The sequence below is a fragment of the Ambystoma mexicanum genome, chromosome 4p, assembly GCF_040938575.1.
Source record: "Ambystoma mexicanum isolate Mex_15411 chromosome 4p, UKY_AmexF1_1, whole genome shotgun sequence".
Lineage (NCBI taxonomy): Eukaryota > Metazoa > Chordata > Amphibia > Caudata > Ambystomatidae > Ambystoma > Ambystoma mexicanum.
Genome location: NC_090927.1, coordinates 1,283,171,442 through 1,283,193,129, shown reverse-complemented (window position 1 = coordinate 1,283,193,129; position 21,688 = coordinate 1,283,171,442). Strand labels below are relative to the sequence as shown.

The 21,688-nt window shown below is 44.1% G+C and overlaps 1 protein-coding gene across 4 annotated transcripts in view; it reads left to right on the top strand.

Moving 5' to 3' along the window:
- The window catches only part of PCNX2 (pecanex 2), a 3,925,748-nt gene that overhangs the window by 3,813,825 nt on the left and 90,235 nt on the right, over positions 1–21,688 (top strand). For all 4 annotated transcript variants that reach the window (XM_069606982.1, XM_069606983.1, XM_069606981.1 and 1 more), the window contains one exon: positions 6,338–6,789. In XM_069606982.1, coding sequence (XP_069463083.1) covers positions 6,338–6,789 — 452 coding nt within the window. The remainder of the gene's footprint in view (positions 1–6,337; positions 6,790–21,688) is intronic.

Sequence of the window (21,688 nt, the reverse complement as noted above, 5' to 3'; positions counted from 1 at the left end):
AGAATTTTCGAGCTCTGTAAAAACCAATCAACCCTTCGTACTTAAAAACAAAAATTATACTTGTAAAGTAATGGTTGATTAAAAAATTGAAGAATGATGATGGCACGACACACGGAGGTAAGGGAAAGTATTTATTACTTAATATATATATATATTTTATGAGGAGAAGTTAAGATGTACATCGAGCTCCGCCAGCTGACAGACGTTAATGTTGATGTTCGAATGGCTCGCTCTGTTTCCACACGAGCATCTACTGCATTCTACGAAGCACTCGCCTGTATCTTCTCGTGCCTTGCTCGTCATGACAGAAAGTGTGTAAGCATTTACAATACTACACATCTCCCCTCCTTAGCTTATTATGACAATATAAACTTAACCCTCAACTATTTTACAATCTTTACATATGGTCAATAGTCAATGCCCCCACACAAAGTCCTTCATAACACGAGGATCATAAATGACCCTTCCTCTCCTTGTCGTGCGCGAAGAATCTGTTTTAGGTTTTGGCAAGGAAATTACTTACAGATTCTTCTTACTCACTACAACTTTACAATGCTTTTCAACATCACACAATTCCTTACCACTACCTTTCTCTCTAAGAATTTCATGGCCACCATGTTTTGGTGCATTCACACTGGGTGTTTTCAATATGCATGCCCTCTCCAAATTCCAGACTCTTCCATCCTCCACCCTTACTGCATACTTGAACACTTCGACCATACCAACAGGTTTTGTCCACTTTCATGGACCATTCCTTAGGACTGGTGTGAGTTTGATCCTCACCAGTCCCCCAACCACCAGTAGTGTCCTATTTACATGTCTACCTGTGGACCTGTCATGAGCTCTCTTGTTCTTCAACTGCATTTCCCTAATGTTCTCATACGCATCCCCAAAATCTTTCTTTACCATAGTCATTCTTTTCATCCAAGGTGGAGTCAACTTAGTGTTGGCTTTCCGACCTCTGCTCGTTCCAAATGGCGACAGACCTGTCGTGCAATGTGTTGTGAAATGGTGAGCATTTATCTTCTGTATAACTGCTTCTTCCCATTTCACCCCATTGGCCCAAGCCCATCGCACAACTTAATATATATATATTTTATGAGGAGAAGTTAAGATGTACATCGAGCTCCGCCAGCTGACAGACGTTAATGTTGATGTTCGAATGGCTCGCTCTGTTTCCACACGAGCATCTACTGCATTCTACGAAGCACTCGCCTGTATTCTTCTCGTGCCTTGCTCGTCATGACAGAAAGTATATAAGCATTTACAATACTACAAAAATCCTTAAAAAAGATGTGTTAAAAATTCCTTAGAGTAGATAAAAAAACCTGGCAATCAGGTGCTGCTCATACTTCCTGCTGAGCTTGAAGACAACCTGAGTGTCATCAGCATAATGTGTATACCGGACACACAAGGCATCTAGCAAGTCCACACGAGGCCGGATGTATATATTGATTAAAGTTGGCGACAAGCAAGAGCCCTGAGGGACACTGCATGTTTGAAGAACGGGGTTGGAACTTTCCTCACAAAATAACTGGACAGGTAAATCATCAGGAGTCGGAAAAAAAACATTAAAACCGCTAAAATCCATATGTGGCTTTACAATATTATAATGTCATAATGGCCAAATGCCACTTGCCCTGGATCGTGGCCTCCGTATGGATACTGTAAGAACGTTGTATTTGCTTTTTATAAAGAACCCTTAATTGTTCTTATTTGCGTCTTTTAAATTAAGTACAAAAGAGTTAGTGAGTCCAGCCAGCCAGAAATACCAGAAATGTGCATGGGACAAGGCACGCTCGATTGGCTTGAGGGGCTGCTTGAGTCTGACCCCTCACTCTGCCACGCTCTGCTAGGGACTGGTGTTTTGTAGGCGGGCAGGCAGTGTAGAGGTGGGCTTCCAGTGGCAAGTGTAAATAAACTGCGATAAACACCAGGACACACGGAACACACTCGTCCTCACTGCAAGGTGGGAGAAAGGTGGTGAAAAAGGATTTACGCCACCAAATAAATGGAATACAAGTTGTGGCAAAGCCAAAAGACTGCCAAGGAGAAACCAGAGCACATGTTAATTACTGACACTCTTATAAGGTAGAATACCTGTGTTGGTCAATTAAAACTAAGAGCATCACAAAATGCCAAGGGTTATTGGTTGCATGACCTGTAATGGGTGGACTGTGTGGTCCAACAACTGCGGCTAGACCGACTTGGGAAAGAGCCAAGAAAAACTCAAAGACTAAGTCTGTCTGGTACAAGTGCTGAAGTGAAAGAAAGCATCTGTTTGAATTGTTACAAAAGTCAAACGGATTATAAAGTGAAGCTGAAAGTATTGTTGAAAGTCAAGAGACTTGAACTGTGTTGAACTTGGGGAAGGGAACCCAGAGAGATCCTGGACTGTGTTGCACTTGGGGAGGGACCCCCCAAACCTTTTTGGGGAACTATTTGAACTTGGGGAAGGGGAAGTTGAACCAAGCTATAGCTGGAAGAAGCTCAGATCTTTATTTTCAACGCTGTTTCTTTTGATGCTGACATCCGTACATATTTTATATCTTTAGGTGTGAGGGAAGTATAGGTTTTGGACACAGACAGACTTTTAAGTTGAGCTTACTGATGAAGACTATCCTTAGTTTCATTAGCTAGGGAAGCTGTTGTCTGCCTTGCTTCATGATACCTTCACATCAGGGAAAAGGAGAGGGAAGTGGTGCAGTCAAGAAAACCTACAGTGAAAGTTTACCTAAATTAAGGCACGGGCCACTGTAAGGAAGGCATGGTATAAAACAGTAAGACAGACACAAGTGATCACAGTCCAAGGGTATTTATTGAACTTCAATCGGGTTTGAAAAATGCCTATCTAATACTAAATCTAAAGATGTGAGCAAGCTACGATCATCAAATAATAATAACGCAGTCCTAGTGGTGTCTCGTCAAAATAAAAGGGTGTATACTAATAAACCTATTGCCAATCCTTACTTCTAAATACAAATAGTGTGGGAAAAATATTATGCAAAAGAAAAGTGTTCAAGATATGATCTGTCAGGATATTCAAGCCGTTGGCCTTTCTTCCCCAGGTTTTCAGTACGGGACAAGGCAGAACACTCAAGCTTCGCACAGTCTCTGATTTCTCTAGCACAAGGATGCAGTTCAAATCTCAGTATCAGGCCCTTCTATGTCAAAGTCTCTTTGCCATTCAAAGTCTCTTACTTCAGAGGGCCTGATGCGACAAATAAATGTTCTAAAGTTCCTTTCTCCTCAGGATTCTCATGTGCAACTTCTTGGGTGATTTTCGATTCACCCCGGGCCACCCTCTGCTGAGCTCAGAGACACTTTAACACAAAACCTCAGAGACACTTTAACACAAAACCTACAATTGGTCTCTCCCTGCCGGGCTCGGACCAAATCAATGTACTTTTCCAAACGTTCTCCATTTTATCAAGATCGAAGACTTTCGACTGTGCATGGTATTTTGCTTGACCCATTGCAGGACCACTTAGATTCACATTTATTCGTTCTCTTACAATTGATCTCCCTTCGCCAGGCTCGGACCAAATTCACCTACTGTTATTACTTCTCAGCTGGCGACCGTACAGAGAACTTTCGATTGAGCACCCACGTGGTGCTGGACGACTCTGTCAAAGTTATTGTAGCTTGCTTTAAAGTTCAATCATTCATGAGCAGGTTAACTTCATTTGCGTCTCTTATCACAATAATTTTAACAATTTTCGTTCCAGTCCTCACCGTAGAATTTTGCTGCTTGCAACGTTGGCTTCAACACTGACCAGTCTTGTATCGGTCTCCCCAACTCACTGGCTGTGTTGCTTTAAATGAAGCAGTTTTGTTGTTGGAGCCAAGGACAGTACCACGGTGGCTGGAGATTCTCCCCACCTTGATTACTGACGCGGGAAGGCCCTGGGTACCTCCGACACACAATGCAGGCTTCTTCAGTCTGGTTTCCTGGTCTTAAGCTTTCTGTTCTCGAGGTTTCGTGAAACTAACGGTTCCTTGTCAAAAAGGTCAAGGGAGCGTCCCTCCTTGCGACCACATTCTGTTTTGCCATTTTTTTCTCCTCTCATTAAACTGCCATCTTGGAACTGCTGTTTCCTCGTGTGCTTTGCCTCGCTCAGAGTGTGCTCTCGTGTTCCACCTTTTATCCATGTGGGGAAGTGTAATGGAAGTCAGGTGTGAGTGATTGTCGATAATTGCCTGACCTCGCCTGACCATAGTTTTGGGACATGTCAGGTACACTGTTCGGGTGTTAGTCTGTTTTCCCTTAGAGCGGGCTGTCAGTGAGAAAGTGTTGTGTTGTAAAAGGGGAGGGGTAGAGTTCCTAAATATCCTACTGGGTAGGATGGGGTGAAGGTGTTACAGGGAAGGGGATATCGCATCTCACCATCCAGTGTCCCACTCCCACTCCCCAATGACCCCTCACATAGGTGAGAAGACCCCTCCTGCACTGGTCCACTCCCAGACACTGGATCCAAAAGCGATTGTCATGTCCTGGCCACCTGGATGACACCTTCTGGTTTCTCACATGCCATTGCCCTATGCGATGTAACCGCATCTTTTTCACAGGGAAACCGAGAAAGGGAATCGACAATACCGTGGTCTTTACCTTTTCGGTGCTCCACAGTGAAACAGTAGGTTTGCAGGTCTAGGAACCATCGTGTGACTCGAGGGTTAGAGTCCTTTCGTCGAGTGGAGAATGATCTGTGACAAGTGTGAATTTCCGTCCTAGAAAATAGCGGGCCACATTACGAGGTTGCCGGTCCGGAAACAACAATACCGGTAAGCTTGCTGGTACTGCTGTTTCCGGACCGGCAAACTACGAGTTCTGCAAGCAGGTGCCTGTCAGCCCACCAAGTCTGACCTAGCGGGCGGAACGGTACCCGCTTGCAGACCTTGACGGAGGCACCGGCACCATTTATGAATGGTGCTGGTGCATCCATCCTCCCCATTACCATTGATTCCAATGGAAATATTTCGGCACCCGGCAATGAGGAATTACCGGGACTGCTGGCGCCGTAATGCCCCGCTAAGTCCCCATTGCCGGACGCCGGAAACAAAATTACTCCGGCGGCAGCCATGCCGTTTCTACCAGCACGGCTACCGCCGGACTCATAATGAGGCCCAGTATTTTAGATGGGTGATGGCCCATTTGATGGCAAGGGCCTCTAATTCTAACACGGAGTAGTTTTTTTTCACGTGGGAAAAGTTTTTGACTAGTGAATAGGATAGAGTGTTCTAATCCATCACAAACATTTGACAAAACTGCTCCTAAACCTGTAATACAGGTGTCAGTTTGTAACACAAAAATCTACTACCTTTAGGATCGGGTTCTGGCATAGGGTTTGTTTTAAGCTGTTGTAACATACATTATCCTCGTTAGTACAATGAATCTTCTGGAGTTCGGCGTTCTTTAATTTGTCTGTCAACCTAGTTGTTCTGTCAGAGAAATTAGGGATAAACCTACGGTAATAACCGATCAACCCTAAGAATGCTCTGAGGTTTCTCTTGGTTTTAGGCATGGGTGTATCTAAGACGGCTTTCACTTTTTCTCGTTGGGTCTGGACGCTGCCATTCCCTACAAAGAAGCTGAGGTTTTTCACAGCTGATTGAGCCAGCTTAACATTTGGATGGATTTGCAGTCAAGCTGGCTTTTCTGAGGGCTCTCATAATAATAAAGCGATGAAAAAGATGGTCTTCCCAAGTATTGGGACATGTCCGGTACACGGCTCGGGTGTTAGTCTGTTTTCCCTCAGTAGACATCCCTGGAAGTGCAGCTCGAGTTCAGAGCAACAGAGCAATGCATATGCCAATTAGCTCTAAAGTATGCTTTTAGCTTGCCTGTTAAATTGTCGTCAGTGTACATATTGGCTGTGAAAAGGGAGCAGGCATAGCTTAGCTAAGTGTGGCATAGATTTGAACTCCTGCTGAATTTCAGGTGTTTTGTTGTAAAACCAGGACCTGAATGTCACTTCAGCTGGTATTTTTACAGGATTTTAAGGGTTTTGTTGTATTTAGCTGTTTCACCTTAACCCTGTTTTAACTAAGGTGTTTTCGATAGATAGATAGATAGATAGATAGATAGATAGATAGATAGATAGATAGATAGATAGATAGATAGATAGATAGATAGATAGATAGATAGATTGTGCATTATCCTAACCATAAAAAAGCCAAAGGTGAGTGAAACTATTTGAAACAGTATGCAAAGATGCAACATGCATTCCTGTTAGATCTGGTACTGTAGCACTGTGTTTCATTAAAATCTGAAACGTGTATAAGCTCTCAATGATTTGAAAAAATATGACTCCTAAAATATTTGTTTTCTTTTTTTAAGGCAGGGGAAATTGTAGGAGCCAATCTCTTCAGACAAATGCTGCTTTAAAGGAAAGACCACTTGTTACCAGCCAATCTGCACCTATTATGGAAAGCCAGTATCCGTGTTTCCATGCCTCCACATCTGCCTATGACATCATGCCAAGATTTTCCAGCAACAAACCTCATACCTCATTCACTTCCGTGCATTCACAAGTATCCAAAGTATCCTTTTCTTGTGAGCTGATTGGTCAAGAGAATCCAGGAACAATGCATAGATCCAGCCCAGCCTCATCCACCAACTCAACACTTAGTCTTCTCTTTGGAAAAAAGAATTTTTCAAGTGCATTCGTTATTTCTGGTCTCTCTGCTGCTGATGGAGGAAACACCACAGACACACAATCCTCCTCCAGTGTCAATATAATCAACATTGCCATAGGGCCATCTGCCAGAGCAGGAAATAATGCTGGTTGGGTAAGTCTACTGAGTTACAACACAGATTGATTTATCCTAGAACGTGTTTGTTATTTGTTTATTGTTGTGGATGAAATGAAGTGTATTGATATTGTCTCAAAATCTTTCTATAAGAATATAAATGAAAAAAATATAATTATTAATTTAATAGTTAATTTATTAAAGGCATTGTAGACCAAAGCCATGCAACAAAGAAAATATGCAATCATTGAGGGTTTCCCATCTCTCTAAACTCAATTTGGTTCCATCCTCAACCCCTGCCTTGTCATACAAAAAAGTGCCCTTATGCCATTTATGAGGCACTGCTTTTGTATTGGTAAAAGAACAATTTAACCTTTAACATTATACATATTTAACAAACATATATGAAAAGATTAATCTCCATAAAAAGGAAAAACGAAAAAGTAAATTAACTTACAACAAAAAACTGAGAATTTAAAAAGTAAGAAAAAATATAATCACCAATAAAAAAATACACTTAAAAATCAGCAATCATATTTAAAACTCTAAAAAAGGTTACAACCACTGTGATCAAAGAGGTGATAGAACTAGACAAGCAGTGATCCCACAATAACTCACACTCACTCCTTGGAGGGCGCTACAATAAAGTAACAAATGTTTTAATGTCTCATATCTTTCCCGTTCTTGGCAGAATCAACATGCCAACGACTCCTCATCAGCAAGGCACATAGCAAATTAAAATGATTTATGTATGGAGTAAATTCCACCGAAACCTCAAAAAGTGTTGCTGAGTGTGCCTGTCAGAATAGATTGACAGAAAAGGTGCAAGTACACCCCGCTTTCTGTGGTCCCCTTAAAATGGCACATTGAGGGGTATTTGTGGAATTCATCCACAGTATGGGCCCAGTCGAGATAATATAATGCACGTTTGACTCTAGATGGATTGCCAATAAGATCTTCAGTCTCACAACCAATTTTGGCCAATAACACCAAGCAGAGTTCTCTCAAGATCCAAGAGACCTTTTCCCCACATAGCACTTTGAAATCCTCAAACAATGAATGTTCAATTGGTACAAGAATGTTTCTATACATTGAGAGAGATCTCCAATATGCCTTTGATTTCAAAGAGATTAGGCCCAATTTGTACTATTTTACAGAGTGTGGAATTGAGCTGGCGAGACAAAGGACTTTCCACCAAATCTGAGCCTGCAGGAAAGGCAAATAGTCTACTATTGACAAATCGTAGACTTCGATCCCATATAAGATCTTGGGTCTATTTTCCCTTAATTAAAGCGAATAGATGGTAAAAGTAAAAATGTGTTGTATCGAGAGTCTACTCTGCACAATTGATTTGCCAATTTAATTGCCGTGCTTTGAACCAAGCCTGTTGTGTTTCTTTATTATTTATTGCCGTAATCAAGAAGCCTAAATAAAGAAGAACGTAGATCATATCAACCTGCTCAGTCAAAATCCACCACTTGAAGGGTTATTTCTTTTTAGAGCTGCTGGTTAATTGCATCACCTTGGTCTTGGCTGCATTAATGGATAAAGAGTGAGCCTCCACAAAATTGTGAAATCCTGCCAGCAGACACTGCAAGCCTATGGGTGTGCTATTGAACATTAAAAAAGAAATCTGCATAGGATAGAGATAATGGTCTTATTCTGCCACGTTTTTCAGTTACAAAAGCGTGGGGTTGTAAGTGCACTCCTATGTGTGCCATGTTTAGGTTTGGTTAGCCAAAACGCCCCCTGCCTAACCCCCCTAAAGTGGATATTGAGTGAGACAACCTTCCCTGTTGGCTTAGGTAGACTTGAATAGTCGATTGGTCATATAGGCCTACTATCAGCTTTAAGAGGCCCATTGGCATAACCCACCTGTGTAGTTTCCGCCACAAGAGGGGTCGATCAACAGCGTTTAAAGCCGCTGTAAGGTCCACACAGGCAAAGTATACAGGGTTGCCTCCTTTGGCCCAAGCCAACTGTTGGAGACACTTAATAACTAAGCCATTAATAGATGTTCCCATATACTTTCTAAATCCAGTTTGCCATTCTGAAATGATCCCAGCACCACCGGCCCAGGACTCTAGGTGTTGAAGCAGAGTACAAGAAAAAATCTTGCTATCAGCATCCAGAATCGCAATGGGCCGGTAGTTACAATGATTGGATCTGGCCCCCCTATTTTAAGTGGGGACAACGTGAGCCTGAGCCAAAGTAGGGGGAAACTGCCCCATCTGTAACACCTCATTGAAAAGTCGAGAGCACACCAGCCAGGTCGATGGGTCAGACTTAAAGAGGTAATTCGACAGACCGTTTGGACCCAGCGCCCTGGATCTGCTACCTTCTAGACAATTTCTGAAGTCATGATGATATCATATACCTGATTCGATGGAAAAGGAAAAGTAGATTGGTTCTCAACAGCTGGCCTCAGAGGCAGGGCATAAAGCAATTCAAAGTGAACTACGAGACAGCGATTTCCAGCCTGCCAGTTTGTCGGGAATCCGTATCATTGATAAGTGTCCAGAAGGCCTGAGAGTTTTTATTACAGAGGGCTGTCAACATTGCCTCTGCATCCGACTGGTACCTACAGGAGCAAGATGCCAATAACCAGTTTTTGCAGGATTGACACGCTTTCTTCAAATACCATCCTTTCTCTCTGGAGTCTGGGCCCAATTCATTTGGGTTTTCCTCACCACCCACCTAAACTCCTTTTTCCTATGTACCACTTCTTCATTGTATTAGTGGCAGTGTTTCCTAGAGCCCCAACTATCCTTCTTTCTACCCGACAAACAATCCTCAATAGTGTCCAGTACAAAACATTCAAACTTTTCAACCGAGAAAGTGGCAATCTGCCATTCCCAGGAGGCCGAGGCAATGCGTCACCTAAAGGTCTAATTGACTCGGCGGGCCAGGTTTGGGGACCACAAGACTCAATTACTGTTGCTGGTTAGAGATATTGCTGTTAAGACATTACAGATGAGCTCCCCTCCTCCCCCCGTCATAGCTATATCAAAATAAGCCATTACGAATGACTGGTCACTTAAGTCTGTACTTTTGATTTCCAATCTGAAACATTTCTCAAAGAGCCAACTTCCTGCAAAAATGTAATCAATAGTTGAATTAGAAAGCCCATTAGTCCACGTCGGCTGGGGGGGGGAATATCCCCCAGCACTGTTCCATTTAAAGGAGACATCCCAATGCTGACAAGCCTTCAGACCACACTTTTCCATTCAAGATGGACCTAAGTGAGCAGACCCCTCCCACTTGTTAAGCAGGATACCACTACAAATACAGTCTGAGCTCAAGTCTCCAACTAATACGACGTGCCCCCTAGGTGAGCCATTGAACCACTTGGTGATAAATGAAGTTATGAGCACCAACTTCTCCTCCAAAGAGCACATGCCTTGATGCCAGTACACATTGATAATCAAGATATTTAACAGCCCCCTTCTCTGAATCTCAATGTGTGTGGCCATAATTCCAAAGGAGATGTCAACAATGGTCAGCACCCTCACCTCTGGAACAGAACGTATCAGAGTCAATAGGCCTCCATATGGACACCCTAACTCTCCTTGGCGAGCTGCCTGAAAAGACGCTGTAAAACCGTCAAGGGAGGAGAGCTCATCAACCAGGTTTCCTGTAGGATAATGATAGAATGATAGTGTGATTCCAAAAGATTCTACACATATGAGTATTATTAAATAAATGATTTTGGCCATGCGAATTAAACAAGCCCAATGAAAACCCGCTCAAGCCTTTAAGGCATGGGGTCCAACCTGCTGTAATGAAGTCTAATTCTGAGCTGTACCCAACAGCTATGACCAATCTCGACTTTCATCAGATGCCATAATTCAGCTCTTCAATGGCATAATTTGCTCCTCCACTGACCCCCAGATACGAAAGGCTTTGAACTTAGCCGATGTCTTGTTTCAGCAAAGACCCCCACCCCAGGTGGCCTCCTATCAATAAATCAATGCCCAGCCTTCTAAGATTGTCTCGTTTCTGTAGGAGAATGTCACACACAATTCTTGACTTCACATAGACCACTGCCCGGTCCATTCTGTGATGTTCAATAAAATAGATAATTTCAAGGTCCATAGAGTTGATATTAACACTCTTACAAGTGAGAGTACAGTAGTACGGTTCAACACCATTGGCGAGTGTCAGGTACTACATCCTCCATTAAAAGTGTTAAAGGATCTCTCTTTGGGGTCGTTTCATGGCACTTAAGCTGTTTCTGAGGATTCAGTGTGGTTAAAGCACTAGGGCTTCTTGGGTACCGGTTAAGCCCTTGGCCCTGCAACAGATCTTTAGATGAAAAAGAATTGTGAGTGCTGTGCTCTGAAAGATACGTCCCCAGATTGTCCTCGGGTGAAGACCATTGTTGTACAGGTTGCCGGTGAGCTGAAAAGGTGACCCCTGAGAATCAGGAACAGTAATTAAGAGAGGCACAACATCTTGTTGATTGGTCAGCAGGGGGCAAGCAATTGTAGAGGCCCCTCTCGGGTTTTGCTCCTTAGCAGGCCGAAAAAGGACACTAGTCTCTCCATCCTGAATGGACTCCCTAAAATTGACTTCTGCCGGAGGTTAAGGAATTTTTGAAATATGATCAGCCAGAGTCAGTCCACCAGCACTAATGTTGGGAAAAGGACAGTTAGCAGAGCAGTTGTTCTCTTCCCTGAGGGCGGTACTAAGGTCACAGAATTAGACAGTACTGCCTTGACTGCTGACTGAGAGAAAAGCGAGCAAAGAAAGTTATGCGCTACCTGCTTTTTTGACTGCTTTTGAGTGAAGTTTTTTGTTTTATTCCCCTGTACACCACTGTTCCCTCTGCATCTAGGGGGTTTTAGGTGTGCCCTCAGCTCCCCTCCCGAGACAGGAGATAAAATGTCCTCAGTTGAGTCATCGTCCACAGAGATTACTTCCCCCATAGGCCTTGGGCTGTGGGTTGGTTGAACCTCCACCTGAGCAGTCGATAAGCCTGTCCAAGTGACTATAGATTTCCCTGCGACTATGGAAGAAGAGATGGATTCTACCTCAATAGCTTGTGCTTCAAAGTTTGTGGGGTCGTGAGATGTTAGTATAGCCGTCGGTGTATATTTCTGTATCTGGTGAGGGGCCTTCATATAAACCTGTACCTGGAGCCCCCTGCTCTCGCTGTTCCGCTGATCAGGGGGGTAGGCCCTATTCCCCTCACACTTGTCAAGTGTGTTATCTTGCAGGCAAAAAGGAATTCTTTAGCTGCAACATGCAACTGCACATAGTCGAATTTATATAGCAGTGACTCGAGAAGGGCTGTATTTGTTTTCGTTTCTCTTTGTAGGCCCTCATATAGCGAGACCAGAATACAGAGGACTTGATTAATTTCAACAAACAGCCCCTCCCGGTCTTCCCCAGGGCTCCTCCATTCTGCGCATAACTGCTGAAAGGCGTCTTAGAGGAAGACGAGCGGGCGAGGGAGCCACTAGCGATAATGAGAAAAAATCTGATCCATAGTGATGAAGCCCATTTTGAGCGGGTACATTAGATAGAAGACTTAAGCCTGGAGGAGAGTCATTCATGCTTAAGTTAATAGAAAGCCTGTACTTATTTACATGGACAGATCGAGAGTTTTGTGAGGTTGTGGATTCAACAAGCTCCCCCATTTTATTAGAAGTCATACCCCCGCACTTGGGCATTATTGGGCCCTCCCTCCCTTCACCACAGATAATTTGGTAGACAAGATCGGTGTCTGTCGCGCTGTGGAAAAAAATGATGGTATGAGAGCTTTATTGTGCTTTTTAAAATGTGGCACTGTAGCGGTTAAAGAGTCTGAAAAGGGCGTGTGAGTTGACTGAGAATGGTCCTTCCCCGGAAAGGCAGACAAGGGGAGATTAATCGCTGCCAACATTTCTGGATCAGTGATCAAAAATGGGAGAAGGGCATCTTGTTCACTCCACTTCTCAAGTCGTACATGCACACCCCTCAGAAACTTTCTCACAATGATTTGATTACAAGGCTAAGCAAACTCATCTGCCCGCAGTTGCCCTCAGTGATGCTGGCCTGCCGCTCAACAGGAAAGTTTGCAACAAGTCACGATGAAACGGTATTCCTCTCCTTGCGTCCAGGGGCCTTAGAACAAAGCAGGCAAGATAGAAGAGAAACAAAATGCTGGATTGCAGAAAACTGTGAAAACTTCTTTCAGACTCACCGGCAGTTGACTTTATTTCCTTTGTTGGCTAAGTTAATCTGGCTCATAGTGGGGGGTAGTGCTGACCGGAGTCTCGATCCAACGATCCCAACGCTCCCAACACTCCAAAACACAGCGTTGCACACTGCGCGCGCTCTGTGGCTGTGCTGTGTTTTTGAAGAAACATCCCCCTCTGGAAATAGGCACTGAAGAGAGACTCAGGATGCAAGGCCAACAAAGCAGAAATCTGTGCAAGTACTGCAGACTCCAGCACACAGCATAGCACACTGCGCGGTCCGCGCCGATGCTGTGTTTTTGAAGAAAAAGCCCCTCCTCTGGAAGTAGGCACTGAAGAGACTCAGGATGTAAGGCCAACAATGCAGAAGTCTGTGAAAGTACTGCACACTCCAACACACAGTGTTGTGCACTGCACGCTCCACGCTGGTGCTGTGTTTTTGAATAAAAAGCCCCTCCTCTGGAAATAGGCACTGAAGAGAGTCACAGGATGCAAGGCCAATGAAGCAGAAATCCGTGCAAGTACTGCGCACTCAAACACACAGTGTGGTACACTGTGCGTGCTGCGTGCCGTGTTGTGTTTTTGAAGAACAAGCCCCTCCTCTGGAAATAGGCACTGAAGAGAGACTCAGGTTGCAAGCCAACAAAGCAGAAATCCATGCAAGTACTGCACACCAACACACAGCGTTGCACACTCTTCCCTTTCAATTGGTGTAGTTCCTTCCCCCTGAAGACTGTTATTGTCCTGTCTCTGTTGAAAATCTGTCTTGACCCTCCTTAGGCATTCATACTATTGCCCTATCTTAACTTTTCCTAACCCAACCAACACACTTAAATCTATACCTGCCTTACAGCTTCAACACAATATTGAAGATGGATGGGACACCCATCCTCTTCAGGGCGAATTTCTCTTCTGAGTCTGTCCTGCTAGCTGCTCTCAATGATATTAACATAACGACTGATATCAGCAGTGTTGTGGGGTTTTGCATGATTAACATTTCAGCAACATTTGACATCATAAATTAAACTATTCCTCTTGATTGCCTTCTCAATTGTGGTATCTCAAGATTTGCTCTAAATCAGCTTTCTTCTTTCCTTCCTAATCTGTGTCGATCTGTTTACCTTCCTTCCTTCACTTCTGCTCTTCGACCTCTAACCTGTGATATTCGTGAGGGTTCCATATTTTTTCCTCTCCTGGCTGCACTTGGTGTCTACGTTTTCATGTCTGTCGATGATACCCAGCGTCATATACTTTTGGATGGGGAGCAGGCTTCCCCAGCAGCTATATTTCAATGTTGTATATCTGCTAGTTCGCACTGGATGAGTATCAACTGACTTTGTTTGAGAAATAAGTCACAGTATTTGGTGACCTCAAGTATCTCTCCTGCCCCCTTGTCCTATTCCTGTTCCTTCCGCCAATAACCTAAGATATCAAACTGGAGTCTCTATTGTTAAGAAATCCAGTAGCTGGGCAACTGTTCTTTGTTGCCCTTGGGTATGATTGGGTAGAGAACAGGTTTCATCATGTAGGGTCATTTTCTGATGTGAGCACTATCCAATAGCTTAGGAAGGACTGTTCAGGTGTGCCTCTGCTGACTGAGGGTGGTAGATGTCTGTTTATTCCTCTGGAATCCACATCCCCTAAATTTGCTCAGGAGTGCGCTTATGACTGTTGGTGTGGTCAGACCAGCACTGATTGACTAGCTGCCAAATGTTGGAATAGGGCTTGAGTATTTGATTTGGCATAAACGCTGATTTTCTGCGCTCGGAAATTTGTCAGCTGCTAGAAATGTCTCATGAGTGTCCAGTGACGTGTCTGACCAAGGATGATGAATGACACTCTGTACCAGCATATTTTAGACATCAAGAAACCAGAAGTGAAGCTCTGCCTCTGTGATGACCCGAAGGAAATGTGTTTGTTGTTAGTTTCCCTTGATTTGGTGGTACCACAGAGGCCCAGCAGAGTGTACAAATGAATGGATTCAGAAGGTTTACAGTCTTTATTATAAAGCAAAATGTTCAACACAAACCTAAAGACAATATCAAACAGTGAAGTACTAAGAGTGGATGTTGGTGAGAGTCTGGAGGAGGTGTTTGTATGAAGAGGAGGTAACATTAAGAGGAGGTGGTAGGAGAAAAGAGGAGGTAGTAACATCAGCAGGATAGGTTAGCAGACAGGAGGAGGCAATAACATTAGGTAAAGGTGATAAGAGATCAGAGGAGGCGCCAACATCACAAGGTGGCAGGATGGAGGTGGAAATAGTTGGGTGGAGGTTGAAACATTAGGGGGGGCTTGAAGAATGCAAGAAGAAAGAGCTAGCAGCTAGAGAAGGTGTTGACAAAAAGAGCAAAGAAACCTAGATGGTTTGTCTACTGGGTAATAGCTGAGGAATCTATGTTGTTATTTTGATGGGTATCTCACTGAACTACTGAGAAGATGTGGATGCCAGGAACCACTTCATGATCCTTCAGCCCAGGCCAGCAAAGTCAAAGGGGCACGATCGGTCGGTAATGTAAATTTCCACCCTGCCAGGTAATATGTTAGGGCTCTTCAGATGGCCAGCCAGACCCTCTATTTCCACTGTGGTATAATTCCTTTTGGGTTGAAGCTTTCTATTGATAAACAGCATAGGCTGTTTCACATCGTTCTTGACTTGGCATAGTGCTGCCCTCAGTCCCACTCCTGAAGCATCCATTTGCAGGGTGAACGGTTCTGCGCAGTTTGGCATAATCAGTAGGGATGAAGGGAATAGGTTGTACTTTAACTGACCAAAGGCGTTCTCAGTTGCTCTGGCCCACTGTATTCAGCTGAACTTTGACCCCTTAAATTGGTCATTTAGGTTTTCAGATGTAGTTGAAACGTTGGATATGAAATGTCTACAGTTATCAAATAGGCCCAGGAAGACACCAAATAGCTTTTTTGATCTTGAGGGTTGGGAATGTCCTGGAAGCTTTTAGAATTCTCTGCTTGTGGTTAAATGGTTCCATTCCCACTTTAAAACATAGATGATTTGGTAATAACAAGGCAGATGACATTTTGCTGGATTATAAATGAGACCTACCTTCCGCTGAGTATTCTTGATGGGAGTGGAGCAGTACGCCCATTTTATTTGGTGTACAATGGAGACCAAACAGCAGTATGAACTGATACAAACCCATTGGAGCACCAACAAAGGCTGTTTTCTCTTGGTCTTCTTGGGCCAATGGTATCTGGCAACAGCCTTTTGTGAAGTTGAGTGTATCAAAATGCTTTGCAAGCCCAGGCCAATCCATTTGACCTTCCATAACGACTGCGCTGGTTGAATTAAAAAATCAGCTCCTGTTGGTTTTGGACACAAGAACAATTGGAAACAACCAATGGCTCTGTGAAGGTTTAATGAAACCAAGTTGGATCATCTTCTGGATCTCATCCTCCTGAGCATTTCTACTCCACATGTGACCAGAACATGACAGATTTGATCCTAATATGGTCTTGATTCGATGGATGAAGCCATAAGCCCTCCTGTCCCACTGGTCAGTCACAGAAAGCATCTAAGAAATTCTGGAGATAGGCCCAGAGATCTTGCTGTTCTGCCACAAGATCTTGCAGAATCAGCTTTATCAGATCCATGGGCTCTGGTGAATTGCCATTGAGGAGTAAGAGGGCCACAAAAGAGGGTTCCTCAGCCAGTTTACATGATACAGTTTGACTGGTCTGACATCTGTCCCCTTGCCATACTCTGTAGTTCTAATCCTTGAATGATTTCATATGACCGTTGCCACTTGGTAGTAAACTTGTTCTCAGTGCAGGGTAACAGGATGAGCATGTACTCGCTATTCCTTGATGTATCTCAGCTGTTCCCCATCATCATACAGTAATTTAATCTTTTCTTGGCAGACCTGTAATTCCTGTTGGGCAAGGTGATGAATGTTCCTTATTCGCTCCTGGTTCACCAGGAGGAATTCTCTGGACTTGCCTCCTTGGTCATTATGCACTTACCAACCTTCTTTCAGGATGCCCAGGACATTGGTACGTTCTTGACTATAGAAAAAGTGGAAAAGCCAGTAGAAGTTAAGACACAAGCTTCCGAAGAAAGTTCTTTAAGGTCTGGTTAAAGCTCTCCAATAGTCCATTGATTTGGGATGGTTAATAGAGGAGTGATGGATCTCTACTTTAAATAAAATTGTTAATTATTATTAGGCAGTTTGAGCCCAAAAACACATAACCAAAAAAATACATAAAGAAAATATTAAAGAAAACATCATCAAAATAATAAAATAATAATTTTAAATCATGTAAGCTCAACCCCCGCTCCCCTTAACCTCAATCTCATTTGCTCCCTCCGGTGCTATGCTCTGTTCAGATACTGCGAGGTGGCAAACACCACTACCTAGTACCGAAGAGCAAGTATTCTTTACGGCATTTCAAACTTGCTTTACGCCAGCCTCCCTAAAGCACACAAGGTGATAAAAAAAGCCCTCAAACGTGAGTTCCAAGGCCAAAAAAAGCAGAAAGTGTGTGAAAGTATTTATTTCTCCAGTTCCACACCTGCACAAACACTATGGCCCTCATTCCAAGGTTGGTGGTAGTCATGGCGCTATTAGCGCCATAACTAGTACCAATAATGGGACCGTGTCCGCCCTCGTTCAATGGGGACTTACCGGTCCAGTCCGACCTTGGTGGGACCGGTAAGTCCCCATTGAAAAAGCCATTCCCCATTCCCATTTCAGCCCCTATAGGGCTCAACGGGAAGGGGGAAGACGCCAATAAAGGTACCGCAAATTGCAATACCATTATTAGCTCTGAAGTCCCTTAACGGACCCCGTCCATAATGCCTGGTAAAACCAGGCGTTAAGGACGAGCCAGCTAAGGGACCTCAGAATAGGGCGCAAAGGGATTACCGACACCAGTGTCCTTACCGGTGCCAGTAATCCCTTTGCGTCAGCCTCGGAATGAGGCCCTATGACAGTTCATGCTACCACCTTACTTTGTAACATGAATTGCCCAATGTAAATTTCCATCCCTTCAGAGGTGCTAAGGTCCATGCAGTTTGCACACTTTGCTAGCATTCCAATTTCCATAAGCCATACATTCTGCCTACCTTCCAACAATGTTCCCTTTAATAAGAGGGACTCCCCCTTCCTGATGGCCCCAGGATTTAACCACCACTTTTTAAAACCTAGGCTCATCAACCCTACAACACCGGCTTGGTCATAACACAGAACATGCAAGGAGTTCCCTGTTTGTACGGATATCCTTTAAGGCACACCCATGAGAATTAGGGTAAACAATTTAACCATACTCTGTGCTGTATTACTCCTAAAGGAAATGCTCCAGGATAACCTGTGGCATCATCAAGGATGACTAGAATATAATATGCCATGGACGGGGTAATGGACCCCATCAAATCTATGCTTATCCAGGAGAAGGTACTTCACTGACGGGTAATGGTTGGAGGGGAGCCTTGCCTACATTGTAACAGGAGGTCTTCTGGCACAAGGGGTATTCTGAAAAGAGCTTCTGGATAGCTTGGCATATTCCAGCCCATAAAACTCTGCTGAGGTCTTGTTCTTGTGTTTTTGTGATCCCCAGGTAACCAGGACGACTGCCCTTTGGAACTGGCAAGGGAGTAGGAGTTGATACCATGTCTGTCAATCTTCCTTTACATCATTACTGACCCTCTGTAACAGCCCTATGTTCTCCACAGAATAAGGACCAGTTTGGATATGTCCTTCATCAGAGGAGATGTCACGGTTAAAAGCTGACCTTAAGCAAGGGTTATTGTGTTGGACCAAAGCCAAGTTTTCCCTAAAACGGGCTCCGTCAGAGTTCGTAGTGGGAACCGGCCAGTGAGCCTGACGAAATGGGGTCTGGTCCCTCTTCAAGTGATTTGGCAGTCTCGCTGAAAAGTAAAGAACCAAACCAGGCTGCCCCACATAGGGCTGTGTCCAGCTCTGGAGTCTCTTCAGGGTCAATGTGGTGTATTGCTCACAATTTAGATGGGCAACAAGGTCTCCCACATTCACCAGAAAGCTCTGAGTCATGACTGAAAAGGAGGATGTAACAAAATCACTACTGTCCTGGCAGAGGACAGTGATGAGTAGTGGTATCTAAACTCCAGGTCAGACTCACACTACTATTAGAACAGCCATGTTTTCTGTATCATGGCCTTCACTAGCAATCCTTTTGATGTACCCTCCCATCGTGAGAGAGCAACATTCAAGTCGGATGGATCAGTCTGTACTTAGAGGCCCTTACTGCACTTACCATGCCAGCTAATTGCCCTGACGAAGGACAATAAGTCCGAAATGCATTGGCATTTTTAGCACATTGGCAAATGCCACTTTATAGTGGTCACACTGGTTTCATGTAAATAAAGAGTGGTTTCTTGCCTCAACCATTGTTTTGCATTGTCTTATGAATAGAAATTATAAAATAAAAATTACACCCACTCAAACTAAACAGTACTCTAGCGAATACACTAGTCTAAGGGTGTGCAGCCCTCATCGCTGGCTTTTCTAGCCAAGGTCCATAGTATTGCCACTATTTGTAATGTCCCGTGCAGAGGCATTTTCTGTCATGTTTGAATGACAGCTAGGACTGGTGAATGGGGGTTTTCTTCTTAAAAGCAGGGCTTTGGGGTCTGGAACTTCAGAAGTCGCCACAGGACCTAAAGAATCCAAAGAAGTAGAAGCTGAGCTGACCTGCAACGACGACACCACTGGTGGAGCCCTGCTGAACCGCCTCACCACTTCCCGACGACAGAGAAGATCTTCATCCTGGAGAGTCTTCTTCCTTTGAACTGGTGGGGTTAACCAGTTCGCCCTCTTTTCGCCTTCCTGGATCGTCTTGTGGTCGAATCGCCCATGCCAAGCACCCCGGCGGCCGGATAGCCACGCTTCACCACTACCGCGAATAAAAGGGTAGTACCTTCTATCTGAGAAACTCCGCGGCTGGTTTCTTCCCTCGCAGTGCAACAACCTCCAGCTTTCCTCCACGTCGAGATCTTCTCTTCCCCTGGACGAAGCACCGACTTGCACCGGCTGCCAGGAACAACTGCCCCCGCTGATGCTGTCTCACCTTTTCAGGTACTGTGTCCCGCCTGGTCTCCCTTGCAACAGACTGTTCAAGGTGTCCCGTAAATCCTCGACTCTCTATCCTGGGGTGACCTGGGACCTGTTAACTACTTTTCTGAACTGATCCAACTCCTTTTGAACTATCTGCAAAGACTTTTAAAGTGTACTTCAACTGTGTGATCTTAGGCACATTTCGCCTTGCTCTCTCCAAGAGTGGGTCTGGCCTATGAACTTTCTTTCTCTGCAGTAGACTCTGCCTTTCTTGACTTGCTGTGGTTCTTTTAAAAGTGTTGGTATTGTGTGCTTTTCCAATTCTGCCTTTTCCCTCCCTTTTTAAATAATTATTGGAGTGCCATCTTGGTTAAGCGCTCACCTCTGTATTTGATGACAAGTGGTGTTCTTTTCCTAAGACTTGTCGAATAATTAATCAGAGAGGCGTATATATTTCTAATGACTGTGTTTGAACTTGCTTGATATATTAGTGGCAGTTTATTTTTACAAGTGTGTTTTAAAATAAATAACTATATACTTTTGTACCAAAGCTCTGGTCAGTGTTTGCTTGTGCTACTGTATTTTTGTACCTGATGTGTATACTCTATATACTGCCTAACTCTTCTTGAGAGAAGTCTGACTGCTCAGCCACAGCTACCAGGTAAATCTGGGTGGTACAGACTGCTACCAATTGGGTTTACTGCCAACACCTGTAGTCTTAAACTTTTTGCAGTGTTCCCTAAGGGAACTGCACAGGTTTCTGCCTAACAATTCATATGTTCATTCTGGGAGTGCCGTCCTCAATCAAGTTGAAAGCAGGATGCATCCCTTTTCTGGAATATACATCTTGTCAGAACTGTACAGATCCTACCCAGCTGAACCTTGGGTGACTTTCGTGGGAACAGGAGCCATGGGCACAGTTCATTGCACACTTCCAGTACGGTCTTTGAACATCCCATTTCCAACACACATGCTGTGACAGCCTTGTGACCCTCACAAACAACTACACTCAGAAGATAGGATTTATGGTCTTCATTATAAAGTAAGAGGTTCAACACAAAATAAAAAATAAAAAACAGAGAAGCTCCATCATGGAGCAAAGTATCTCAGCCTATGAGTACCAATTTGTCTCGTAGGCTAACTAGATGTGGATCTTCCTTGGTCCTATAACCACAACTCTCTAGGAACAAGGCCTACGCCACTGGTTCTGGCACTGATCAGCTTCTGCCGTGCCAACTTAATTTGCTGTTGTGTCATCTCCAGCAGCTGTTGGTCTAGTGAGTTGAAGTTGTAGCCAGGAGTTCACACTATTAGCATCTAGTCCTCAAGCCCCTTATACTCTTTCATAATTGCACCCCTTGCCCTACCTTCCTTTCCCCTCTCTGATATAATGGTAACCATCCTGTCCCCATTTTGTTTAGCTGAACTGGCCCCCTAGAAACGTCCTACTTTTGCTGTCTTTTTCTCCACCTTCTTCAGCTGTTATGCACTCCTCCTTGGGTTTACCACTTCTACTTGATATTACCACTTCCTTCTGACTATTGCCACTACCTTCTGCTTTTACCCTACCTACCTCATTCTGATATTGCCGCCTCCTCTACTGTCTTACCACCTGTTCCTGATATTGCCATCTCCTCCAGTCTCACCTCCTCATCCTGATGTTACCCTCTCCTCCTCCAGTCTCACACCAACTTCCACTGGCTCCTTCAA